This window comes from Hydractinia symbiolongicarpus, chromosome 2, assembly GCF_029227915.1.
Source record: "Hydractinia symbiolongicarpus strain clone_291-10 chromosome 2, HSymV2.1, whole genome shotgun sequence".
NCBI lineage: Eukaryota > Metazoa > Cnidaria > Hydrozoa > Anthoathecata > Hydractiniidae > Hydractinia > Hydractinia symbiolongicarpus.
Genome location: NC_079876.1, coordinates 11,649,020 through 11,662,231, shown reverse-complemented (window position 1 = coordinate 11,662,231; position 13,212 = coordinate 11,649,020). Strand labels below are relative to the sequence as shown.

General features: G+C 33.0%; 1 protein-coding gene across 2 annotated transcripts; it reads right to left on the bottom strand.

Moving 5' to 3' along the window:
* Positions 1-309: 309 nt before the first annotated feature.
* Positions 310-10,698, bottom strand: LOC130629420 (peroxiredoxin-1-like). 2 transcript variants are annotated; one of them, XM_057442599.1, is made up of 6 exons: positions 10,527-10,698; positions 3,258-3,364; positions 2,189-2,342; positions 1,594-1,716; positions 1,062-1,227; positions 310-616 (listed from the first exon to the last, which is right to left on the bottom strand). In XM_057442599.1, the coding sequence occupies exons 1-6, from the start codon at positions 10,652-10,654 to the stop codon at positions 575-577; spliced, it is 720 nt and encodes a 239-aa protein (XP_057298582.1). In that variant the 5' UTR covers positions 10,655-10,698; the 3' UTR covers positions 310-574. The 2 variants fall into 2 exon arrangements, with proteins under 2 accessions (XP_057298582.1, XP_057298584.1); XM_057442601.1 differs by lacking the exon at positions 10,527-10,698 and adding an exon at positions 4,901-5,032.
* Between the last annotated feature and the right edge of the window lie 2,514 nt (positions 10,699-13,212).

The window sequence follows — 13,212 nt, the reverse complement described above, 5'->3', positions numbered from 1 at the left end:
ATTCTGCAGTTGTGTGGAAAAACCTTCCAGTGGCAAAAAAATTTTCTTTTTAGAGGTTTAAATGATTTCGATAACACTTTGCAAAAATTCCAGACGGATTTATAGAGTTCAGAAAACATCTTCGGCGAGTATTGAACGCCATTTGCATTATGGGCGTAACGCTGACACACAACCTCGATCCCAGGACGCGTTGTCTCTTTTTTGCGATCGGACGGCGAGTATTATTAAGCGTTGATGAGAGACAAAAAACCCTGGGAACGAGATTGGCTGCCACAAACACCCAGAGAGCGGGAAAAGAGAACAGCAATATATAACTAGTAATATATTTTCTATACGAGCTTCGTTTTTATACTATTTGATTCTGTTAAATGTAAACATAGCATTTTCTAGACATAAAACAAATAAGATGTACGCAAATGAGATTGTTAGCAAGTTCAAATATTTATCAGTATGTTGCCACACATCAATCAACATAAGGGAGACATACACATCAAACTGTTACTCAAAAAATCACATGTAAATAAAAATCTATTAAGATGAAGAATTAAATTTTTTTCTAACAAATTCAACGTGCTTATTGTTTCTTGAAATATTCTTCAGCGTTGTCCGTTTTGATCTAAAGAAAAAAGAGAATATTATATTACGATATTGCACGATCGCGAACAATTTTCCGTAGACGCCGAAATATTTTTTTAAAAACCAATGATTTTTTCGCCGACATCTTTTATTATTAAACCCGATAACTGGCAACGTCGATGGAGGTGGGGGGGCCTGAAAAGAAGCTCCTTTATATGGGTCTTCATTTTGATATTTTTAAAGTTGAGTGATCGCTAGTCATGGCTAATGGATGGCGTGTATTTCGGTCTTCTTTGACGAGAAGGTGAACTTTGCGTAATGGTTAAGATAATTCTCTATACAATTCTAAATTATAACTCCAACTTAAATTCGCGTTTTCGATCGCAATATTTGCTTTCCACAACTGAATGGACAGCTTTCTTTGAAACTGATGGAGTGTCAAAAATATTTTTTTACGATGCGTGAAGTAAGAAACAGTGACTTACAGTATCTGCACCTGGCTTCCATCCAGCAGGACACACTTCACCATGCTTGTCAGTATACTTCAAAGCTTGTACAAGTCGCAAAGTTTCATCGACTGATCGACCGACAGGTAAATCATTGATAGTGATTTGTCGAAGAGTACCTTTGTCATCGATGATAAACAGGCCTCTAAACACGGAAACTTTTACATTACTAACATATCACGGATTTAAAATAATTTTTGGAGGTGAAATTTTTTGGGGTGAAACTTTAGCAGCTCAATTATATGTCAGGTTACTTAGGAGATATCAATATTTTCTATTCTAGGAGGTTCTCATTTCTTAAAGTTACTTTAAGAAAACACGCGGAGAGAAAATTTTGCGAATTTGTCCTCAAATTAAAAACCTGCGAAATTTTATTTTAATTTTTTTGTCTGAAATCTGAAATCCTAATATAGTTTACTTACAGGAGTCAGTGGGTCGTTTATAAGGAACTTATCAAAAGTTGAAAAAATTATTGATTATTCAGAACTGACAACTTCTAAAAAAATTATACCTGAGCGAAATTCCTTGATCTTCCAAAAGCACGCCATAGTCACGTGACACTTGTTTTGTCAAATCTGAGAGGATTGGAATTTTCATTTTACCCAGACCACCTTTGTTTCGAGGCTGCTCAGTCCTGAATATAAATAAAATATAAAACGTGTTTTTTATGTTCTGCAAAATTCTAACCGAAAATAACGTGACCATTTGAACAAACATTTCAATGACAGTACTCTATGTAAAACACACACAAATAAGAAATATTTGGACACAAAACACAATGAATCAAGGTGTCTGAAATTACGAAAAATGTTTGTGTATTTTGCGGATTGCCTTGAGTAATTAAATTCTGATAAATATTTTTTGTTCATTAAAAAAATTTTTGCCAAATTTTAAACTGATTTATGAGATCAAATCTGCAAAATCTATATACATCTATATGATAGTTAGGTTCAAAGCTTACGCAAATTCATTTGTTTTTATGCAAAATTCCAACCATCATTTGGTAACGGAAAAGGAGTATTTGCAAAAAAATCCCGTGAAATATGTAATTTCGATTTATTTGCAGAAATTTAAAAACATGTTCATGATTAGGAAGCTATACTGACCATGCTAAATGTGAAAACTGTGAATCAATTGAGCAAGCCAAAACTTCACAACCAATTGCTTGAAACTCTTCAACACGGTCACTGTATGCAATAATTTCAGTGGGACAAACAAACGTGAAGTCCAGTGGATAGAAGAAAAACACGAGATACTTCCCTACAACATAAAGCAACAACTATACATATGTGGAGGAGAGTGTTACAGGTTTAATGGTGTTTTTGTCCTTTTAATACTTACATCTTTTTTTTTGAGTTTTTTTGTGTGTGTTGTAAGAGGAAAGCTAAGCGAAATTGTAGGCACAGTCATGCAGGTTCAGGGGCACAGGCATGCAGGTTTAGGGGCATAGGCTTGTATGCAGAGGTACTCAAAAACTGCAGGACACAAGCATTCTTTTTTGGTTAAATAGTGAGCATCAATCAGATCTTTAAATTGGTTAAACAGATAACTAGATATTGAAGAGAATCAATATACATCAATATCAACAACAATAAATGGAATAAAGACAACATTTTTTTTTCACCATACGTTTTAAAACGGCTTTTTTTCTGAACGCATGGTTTCTGCACAACTACATTCAGCATACATTAAATTCAAAAAGGTTCCCGATTTTTTTTTTCTAATAACGTAGTTATGAAATTATTTGTAATTATATATATTTATTTCAAAAATGCATATTTTTTTCTTTCTGTCGTCTTAAATCGCACTTTTTGCATTTTTTTTGGTTCAACCATCTCTTTTTTCAATGGATAAAAAATTATTAATTTATGTTGCAGTGTAAGAATCTACATTAAAACAAATCCCTATACAACAAGAAAGTGAAACTTGTGACATAATTAAAAAAACTATCCCTCACAACCACACAGAATCTGAAACTCGTTTCACTAATTCTCTGCCACTTAACAAGACATTTGTGGACATTTTGTGGAAATCTTCTATCATAAAAGATAAACAGAAATGTTTTTACAAACCAGAAAAAGTAAACAGAAAACTTTTACTTAGAAAATCACGATCACTGTTTAGTAATACTCCCTTAACATCTTGAGTAAATAAAGCAAAAACACAAAATCATACCTTTGTAATCTGAAAGCTTAACTGTTTTGAATTCTCCTTTTTCTGTCACAGCAGTGCCTTCGAAATCAGGGGCAGGTTTTTGGATAAATGCCTTGCTCATTTTTACACTAAAAAACAGTATGAAAAACCCTCAAAAGAATGATAATGATCAGGCGGTCCTTCAGGTTTACTCTGGATAACAAACAGGCTTAAACAACACTCAACTAAAAACAAATATATACCGAATATGCATATGTATTTCTTAACTACTGTATTCTCTGTTTAAGAAAGAGTTTAACGAAATTTATTGTTAGTTTTTTTCCCTTATATTTTCCAATCATTGCAGTCTGTTGTTTATACTTTTTTTTACCTGTGTATATTGTATATATGGTAATATTATGTGAAAAACAGAAGTAAACAGAATACAAAATTTTCTTGCAATTTAAACTTTTCCTCTTAAAGTTTCAACTAAGGAGTCACTATAAATTGTGTATGGCATTATACGAAAATATATGTATTTAATTGGATTACTTTTCCTTGTCTTCTTTTTTATGTCACGGGTGCAAATTAGAACCTATTAAATGTTTAAATTGTTTTAAGAATAAAGGCACGAAAATTTATATTATATTTAATGGCAGAATTTAAATATTTAATGGCAGAATTTGCCAGTATTTTCACCTAAATTAAAATTTATTAAATATAAATTTAATGTATATAAATGAGTTTTACATACGTACTTATTAGCAATATTGATGTAAAATATATAAACAATATATATATATAAAAAACATAGATACATCATTTTGAAGATCCAGCAGCTTATAATGGTTTCTTGTATACAATTAGCATATGAAATTAGCTCTACTTCATAACACAAGAATTGGCTGCACAATCTTTGAAACGGTTTATTTGATATAGAAAGATCATTGCTTAACCAAGTTTGAAAAAAAAATCCGCTAGGGATTGAGATATTTCAAAAATTTGTTTACGGCCTGAAAAGTCTTTATCGTTTGTGAGCCTAATTCCTCTTGTCATCAATTCCGATAACTTTTATCTACAAAACACGCCCCTGAGCCTTCCAAGATTTATCCAAACGGACGGAAATCTGCTAAAAGAGGGGGGAGGGGGTTTGAATCTTAGCAGCGATATCACGCTAATGGGGCCCGAAAAAAAATTTCTAAAACCCTTAAGAAAATATCATTTGTCTTTGTAGCTTATATACAATCCAGCTAGCTAGGTTTAAAAATTATTCTGCCCATAACAAATCCAGTTCAAAATAAATAAAAAAAAACAGTTAAACAAAATGTAAAAAGCTAACTATAGCTCGCTAGCTCAGCTAGCTACACACCTGCACATGTTACTTTTAAACAAAATCTTATTTTAGTATTGATGATCAACATGAGAGCACAATAAATTAATAATGAGAACTGTAAAATTACTTGTAAAAGCTTGTTTTTTGCTTAAAAAAAAATATTGGTTTCACACGTTTTCCAAAAAAACCGTACAAACAACATTGGACTGGCCTGGTCCGGCTGCTTTATGCTATAGATAGCAGATAGCTAGCTAGAGCTGCTATCCATAGCGCTAAAAAACCAATATTTTAATATTTTTATAATTACCCAGACAACAGAAACACGAGTAAAACATGTTGCTTTTAATTTTACCTTGTCTATAAATGCGCAAACAATCGCTTTAATCGTTTTGTTGCTCGGTGAATATGAAACTTCCCTGTGGCTGTGGCTTTTATAATATCGTGTAGTACATTTTAAGATCACGTGAAAGACATGAAAGCGAAAATTACAGAACTTACAATACAAAATACAGACCATAAAGCCAAGTCTACCCTGCGCTCGAACACGCAAAAGTTTGTGGAGCCTGACCTTGGCGTCAATTTATTACCATCCTTTCTTCCAACCTCGTCCCTAGGGTTTTTTGTCTTTTTGACACCAGGTAAGCGCTAGCGGGTTTGGCATAGAAAATAAACCCTGGGGACGATTTTTTACAATTTCGCGATAAACTCTTACAAACTTCTTCCTTATAAAAGATTGTTTTTTTTCCTTTTAAACAACATGCTACCAGTATCACTAAAAATTTAAATAAAAACGGGCAAAAGCCTCCTAAATATTGCACAATAATGAGCACAATGATGCGTTCGCCTCCTTGAACCGACGGCTAAAGGTGCTTTTACCTCCTAAGTTAAAAACGCTGCGTCGTAAAAAAAAGTGTCATGCTGCACCAGAGAAAACCTCTATTTTAAGTCACGCGCGCATAAACGGAATATGCTTTGGTTGCTACATGATATTATAAAACTTAGCTGCATCTGTTTCGTTACATACACACGAGGGTTTGTAAAAGTTTCTTCCGTGCATGGTTTCTTGGTTAAAACCTAAAGGCACTATAATACAATAAGCGAGAAATTTGGCGTAGAGAGGTTTTCTCTGGCGTAGCATTGGCACAACGTATGAGAGATTTAGCAGGGCATTTTTGCATTTGCATTTTTGATTGACGTCTAGAGTGAAGCTTCAGTGGCCTGTAATATATATCACTTAGATTTGGGTTCAAAAACAAAATCCCTTCAGTTTCGAATTTTGTGAGTATTTGTCAATTTTGCGAAAGTTACTTATTGCGAATATTTTTGGAGAACTTACCATTCGCGGATTTCATGAATATTAATTCTCGCGGAATCGCTTTTTCTTCATATTTTGATAAAACCGATTTAAACAACCGTTTTGTTTTTTCATTTACCAAGCACTTATACTTCAATCCGAGAATTTAAGCGAACTTTCGCGGGTGCAGAACTCGCGAATTTTGTGGATAAAACTTAGCAATTCGAAGGTAATATGAAAATTCATTATTAATCCTTTCGTGGATAAACTTTCGCAAATCGATTATTTAAAAAGTTTGTACTAAATAAACTTTCGCGAATGAACACTTTTGAAAGTTTCAAAGTTTCGAAAAAAGGTCAAAAATGCTATAGCCTCAGCCTAAGCCTTAAGTTAATAAGTAACATTATGTTTCTTACGAAATCAGATGTATATTCGAGAAAATAGAGCTGTTTTGGTACCACGCATTGTCAAAATTAAGTTGCGCAAAAAATTTCTTCATAATTTGCGCTCTCAAGGCAGATGAAATGTTGAATATACTAAATTTAAAAAGTTGATGTATATGAAGATCTTAATGTTGATAGTTGGTGTATATGACAAGCTTAATGATGGTAGTTGGTGTATACGAAGATATTATTGGCAGTAGTTGGTGCATATGAAGATTTAAATGACAGTAGTTGGTGCATATGAAGATTTAAATGACGGTAGTTGGTGCATATGAAGATTTTACTGTTGATAGTTGGTGTATATTAATATTCTAATCTTAGTAGTTTGGTATAATGAAGATTTTACTGTTGGTAGTTGGTCTATATGAAGATTTTAATGAAGGAAGTTGGTGCATATGAAGATTTTAATGAAGGTAGTTGGTGTATATTAATATTTTAATGATGGTAGTTGGTCTATATGAAGATTTTAATGAAGGTAGTTGGTGCATATGAAGATTTTAATGATGGTAGTTGGTGCATATAAAGATTTTAATGATGGTAGTTGGTGCATATAAAGATTTTAATGAAGGTAGTTGGTGTATATTAATATTTTAATGATGGTAGTTGGTGCATATGAAGATTTTAATGAAGGTAGTTGGTGTATATTAATATTTTAATGATGGTAGTTAGTGCATATAAAGATTTTAATGATGGTAGTTGGTCTATATGAAGATTTTAATGAAGGTAGTTGGTGCATATGAAGATTTTAATGAAGGTAGTTGGTGTATATTAATATTTTAATGATGGTAGTTGGTCTATATGAAGATTTTAATGAAGGTAGTTGGTGCATATGAAGATTTTAATGATGGTAGTTGGTGCATATAAAGATTTTAATGATGGTAGTTGGTGCATATAAAGATTTTAATGAAGGTAGTTGGTGTATATTAATATTTTAATGATGGTAGTTGGTGCATATGAAGATTTTAATGAAGGTAGTTGGTGTATATTAATATTTTAATCATGGTAGTTGGTGCATATAAAGATTTTAATGATGGTAGTTGGTGCATATAAAGATTTTAATGATGGTAGTTGGTGCATATAAAGATTTTAATGAAGGTAGTTGGTGTATATTAATATTTTAATGATGGTAGTTGGTGCATATGAAGATTTTAATGAAGGTAGTTGGTGTATATTAATATTTTAATGATGGTAGTTGGTGCATATAAAGATTTTAATGAAGGTAGTTGGTGTATATTAATATTTTAATGATGGTAGTTGGTGCATATAAAGATTTTAATGAAGGTAGTTGGTGTATATTAATATTTTAATGATGGTAGTTGGTCTATATGAAGATTTTAATGATGGTAGTTGGTGCATATAAAGATTTTAATGATGGTAGTTGGTGCATACAATTTGTGAAATTTGTCTATTATTTTTATAAGTAAAATTTATTACCCATCAAATTAATGCTATGTTAGTTTTTAAAGGCATTAATCAAATTGTTCTTAAGTATATGCAGTAACAATTTCTATTAGCGAGATATAATATCAATAAAAATGCCATGATAAAAAGTTGCTCATTATTATTTTGGAATTTTTGAAAAATCTCGTTGTCAAACTTCCAGAGTTCTGTAAAGGTGGAGAATAATCTTTCAGACTAAGTTATCTAAAAGCTGTCTAAATATTTTCTCTCAAATACTTATCTTTTTAAGCTTTTTCAGAATATTTATATAAAGTTGATATATACTATGTGCTAAGGAGAAGGCAATAAAGGGTAGGTTTTTGTATGAAGCCATACTAACCGATTTAGGTAGCTATTATTAAAGTGGTAACATAAAATCGTAAACAAATAAAAAACATTTTCAAAGCACACAAAAAATATAAAAGTAGGTTACTTTCTTTTCGTTTCAATTCACATAAACAATGTTTCGAATTTGTTTTGTGTACTTACAAACTTTTAAAATCGAATGATCATGAATTCGAAAAGTATTACAATCGAACATGTGTTTTTTTCCTTGGTGCCTTGAGAATAGCAACTTAAACATAGCTTTGTTTATTTTGTTCATAAAGAAATATTTAATTGCAGACTAGATACAGTCAGGTAATAAAATGGATACTGATGATACCTCCAGGTGGACAAAAGGACCAGCTAAACATAGACAGACAGACAGACAGACAGACAGGCAGACAGAGAGACAGGTAGATGTGCATATATTACAAATATCGAGGGATATACCCTCTCTATTATTTCCAGGAGGGGCCATGCTAATCAGATTATAAAGGATGTTGCTATTCCGAGTGAGTGGCAGTCGAGTATAATAGTGAATTGTTTCAAGGGCAAGGGTGATGCATTAGAAAGGCGTAACTATAGAGGTTTGAAGTTGGTTGGTCAAGTAATGAAAGTTATTGAAAGAGTAATTGATAAGTTACTTAGAGAAAGAATTGATATAGATAAGATGCAATTTGGTTTTGTTCCAGGGTGTGGCACTACAGATGCCATATTTTTACTCAGACAGCTCCAGGAAAAGTATCTAGGAAAGAGAAAGAATCTCTATTTTGCCTTTGTAGATTTAGAGAAAGCTTTTGATAGAGTGCCACGTAAAGTTATTTGGTGGGCAATGAGAAAATTAGGTCTGGATGAGTGGCTAGTTACGATGGTACAGTCTATGTACAGCAATGCTAGAAGTCGTGTCCGGATTAACGATTCACTTAGTGATGAATTTAGTGTAAATGTTGGTGTACACCAGCGTTCTGTACTTAGTCCTTTCTTGTTTGTTCCAGTCTTAGGAGCGCTGTCAATAGAGTTCAGAACAGGTTGTCCAGGGGAGTTATTGTATGCGGATGACTTGGTTCTCATAGCAGAGTCGAAGGAAGAATTAGTTGAAACGTTTTTGAAGTGGAAGAAAGGACTAGAAGAAGAGGGGCTAAGTGTGAACACAGCAAAGCCTAAAGTCATGATTAGTAGCATTGCAGGCAAGTGTGACCTTGTAGTTGGAAAGTGGCCTTGTGAAAAGGGGTTGGTAGTAACTCAATTTATTGTTAGACTTGCAAGCATTGGATACATAAGAAGTGCAGTAGTATTGGTGGAAGGTTAAGAGCTGACATTCAGTTTGTATGCAAGCGTTGCAAAGGTGAGATTATAGAGAATGAAGTATTTTCAGCTTTAATATAGTACAACAGTGTCTTGTTAGAGATAGTTATGAACTTCTGTTACTTAGGTGAGATGTTGGGCAGTGAAGGAGGTACTGGAAGAAGTTTTACTTGCAGGATAGGTTCTGCTTGAAAAAAGTTCAGAGAGTTACTTCCTTTGTTGACTAGGAGAGTCTTGTCAATTGAGGTAAAGGGTAGGTTGTATGAGGCCTGTGTAAGAAGTGTTATGTTGTACGGTAGTGAGACATGGGCAGTGAAGCAGGAAGATCTTGACCGTTTAGAAAGGAATGATATGAGAATGGTTAGGTGGATGAGTAACGCCACTCTGAGAGACAGAAAGAGTTCAGATGAGCTAAGAAGCAGGCTATGTATCCGTAAAATTAAAGATGTTAACCAGATAAGAAGATTGAATTGGCTGTGGCACTTGGAAAGAATGGAGGAGGATAATTGGGTAAGAAAGTGTGTAGACTTGATAGTTCCTGTGGCAAAGCCCAGAGGCAGACCGAATATGACTTGACAGGATGTTATAAGGACAGACTTGATACAGAGGAAGTTGAGTTTAGATCTAACACAGTCCATATCAGATTGAAAGAGGGTCATTAATATACCCCGTCCAACCCATACTAGCATGCAAAACGGGTGTTAAGCCAAGAAATGATGATGATGACTAACCAGTTTTGAAATTACATTGTAAAATAAAATGCCCTTGGTCAAGGGTACTTTTGACCTCAGGCTTTGTGTTACAGTACAATATCAAAACCGGTCAGTATCCTTCAACTATTACTTGCTTCTTGTTTGCAGGAGTCCCTAGTAAGTAAAAATTATGGTTTTCATGGTTTCTGGATAAAACACTTTCATAAATTAAAGAGATGGTAACAATTACTTACTGATTCGCAATTCTGGGGTTTCCCTATATTATCATAAAAATTATTATGTTATTTTAAAACAAAATAGCTGAATTGATAAAAGACTGCAGGTTTTAAGGTAGCTGAAGGCTTTTTACATATCCCTTTGGGCGCAGCCGCTTTATCGAAAGTGAAAGTAGCTCATCCCACCACCACGTGGGCATTTTAAAAATTAAGACGGGGGTAATTAAAATTATTAAATTATTACCTGCTTATTGAAAAACATTTCCGTAGTAAAGAACTTGATGCTGAACTTTTAACAATTGGTGGAGATAATATGCTTCTTCGTGTCGTTTTAGCCAACAAATTAGCGGTCTGTTTCAACAAAAAAGCCATTTTGCTTAGCTACGTCCTCATCAAAACACGTTCGAAACTTCTTGTACCTTTTTTGTAAAAAACGACTTTGCCTCTGAATAAATCACAGAACAGGTCAGCACGGTCCACAACAAACTTGATATTTTTTCAAGATGGTAAACAAAACATGGTACACTAGTTACGTAAAGGACGAAGTACCCTCTCACTTAATCTTTCAATTTCTTTCTTAAAATCAGAATTCTTAGAATATGTTTTTTTTTTGCTTGATCCAGGTGGCCTGTCTATTAACTAAAACTTTTCCTGAGCTGGTATGAGGACCATAATATATACTCACAATAGCAAATAGACATGGTCTGCACAATCTTTGGTCTGTTTCTCTTAGTCCCTGTTATTTTTAATTTATATAAACGATCTACACTCTTCAATTTTCCACTCAGATGTTTACCATTTTGCAGATGACATAAGTCTTCTTCAAGTAAACAAATCCTTGAAGAAACTCAATGCCCTAAGAAAACCATCAGTGAACACCTCACTTTTAAAAAAGAGGGTGCCGATGCCGCAAACGCCCGCACTTTTTACGGCGTATGCGGCTTATTGGCACCCTCGTTTTTAAAATAAGTGGACAGAAAATTCTTCCAATTAGTTACACAAAAAGATGAGCCTCAGTATGAGAAACATAAATACACACACCTCAAACCTTAGTTGAGCCGTCAGTATGTTAGCTAAAATGAGGCACTTTGTCTCGCAAGAAATTCTCATAAATATCTTTTATGCAATCTTCCAATTGCATCTAACTTTCAGACTTCAAGTTTGGGCACAGATTAACATTATACTCAAACAAAAACTATATGTTCTTCAAAATAAAGCCCTAAGAATAATACATTTTTAAAATCAATGAAAATCATCCAATCCACTGTATAAATAATCAAACATCTTAAAAGTATCTGACTATTTAACCACTCTAAACTACTTGCATATACATAACCTTTTCAATAACAAGCCTGCTATTGTATTTAAGGATTTTGCACAACCCATCTCAAGTTTTCATTCCTGTGGCACCTGATCTGCCCTCACAAATGTTTCTATTTCATATTCCAAAACCATTAATTATGGCTCAAACTCAATCACACATAAATGCACTCATGACTGGAACAATCTGCAATTAACCAATAAGAACTTTAGGTCCTTGTCTAAAGCCCAATTAAAATCTCTTCTCTTTAAACATTATCTAAGTAACTATTTATAATTCTGCTTTTTTCTGCATCCAACTTTGAAATACCTCCTTATTACCATCAATACCATGACTCCTAAGGGTAACTATTGCCATCACCAACCCTTCCTTGTACTGTGTCAATTTCCTGCTGAATCGTTGGTTCATTTTGATTTATTGAAAATCCCATCGGTTTCCATGGGCTTTCTAGCCCTGCTAAATCTATGGTTTTCCCTGTGTGGAGCTTATACAGTCCAGTCCAGATGTAAGCGTACGCGTACGCTCAACTTGGAAAGTTAGTTGCTTTTATTCAAAAAAACAATAGGATAGCGAGTTCCTTTCAAATTGCGCAAAAATAATTGCTTCGTGTTAAAAACAAAAGCATAGCAAGAAACATTGTTTATAAACAATACTCTGCGCGAGAAAAAATTAAACGCGAAGGCCATTGAATTTTTTTATTTTTTTTAACAAAACGAAACTAATTATAGTAACGCGATTTTAATCTGATATATTTAAAAAACACAAGCTCTTTTAAAAAACAAGAAATGCAATGATCTTAATATTTAAAAAAAAACTAATGCTACTTTTAAAACTTTTAGTAATATTTCTTTATTGTCGAAATATATTTTTTAACATGCGAAACTTTTAAAAGTTCTTTTTATAAAAAGCAATGTTTAGCAACGCAAACGGGAAACCCTACGTTCGGGACTTTTCCCTTCGCGATAAGATTTCGAAAACAAATTAAATTTTAATACCGAAGAAAGAAAAAATCTAAAAATATAACTTTTGACGTTTTATAGTATCACCTAAAATCATCTCTTAAAAGATTTAAACAATGCATCTCGCTGTCTATTTAGTTTTCGCGCAAATCTTTTATTTTATAAAACTATCAATTAATGGATCGCCATGTCACATTGATAGAGTTGATAACATTTTAAATACTTAAAACACTATCTAACGAAGCTTTCCTATCGCCGTTCTTCATTATTAAACTTTTAAAATGTGATATAACGAATCTTTTCTATCACCGTTTTCCGTTTTAAAACTTTAAAAATGCGATCTAAAAAAACATTTCTATCGCCGTTTTTCGTTTTTAAAATTTTTAAATGCGATCTAAAAAAACATTTCTATCGCCGTTTTTCGTTTTTAAAGTTTTAAAATGCAATCTAAAAAAACATTTCTATTAAAATTAAAGTTTCAATCTTTGTTAAAATATAATAATTTCTATCTCTTAAAAGCTTTATTTAACCCGCGCAACCAACAATGCCTTCTCGCTAGTTTATTTAATTTCCACGCAAAACATTTGTTTAATAAAAATATTAAACAATGGCTCTTTGTGTCACATTGATAGAGTTGATAACATTTGCAA

Coding starts and splice junctions, on each gene's coding strand:
- LOC130629420 (XM_057442599.1), bottom strand. CDS start 10,654: ATGGCTTTTTTGTTGAAACAGACCGCTAATTTGTTGGCTAAAACGACA. Junction 2,343..3,257: donor TAAGCTTTCAGATTACAAAG/GTATGATTTTGT, acceptor TTTATGTTGTAG/GGAAGTATCTCGTGTTTTTC. Junction 1,717..2,188: donor CAGTTTTCACATTTAGCATG/GTCAGTATAGCT, acceptor ATTTATATTCAG/GACTGAGCAGCCTCGAAACA.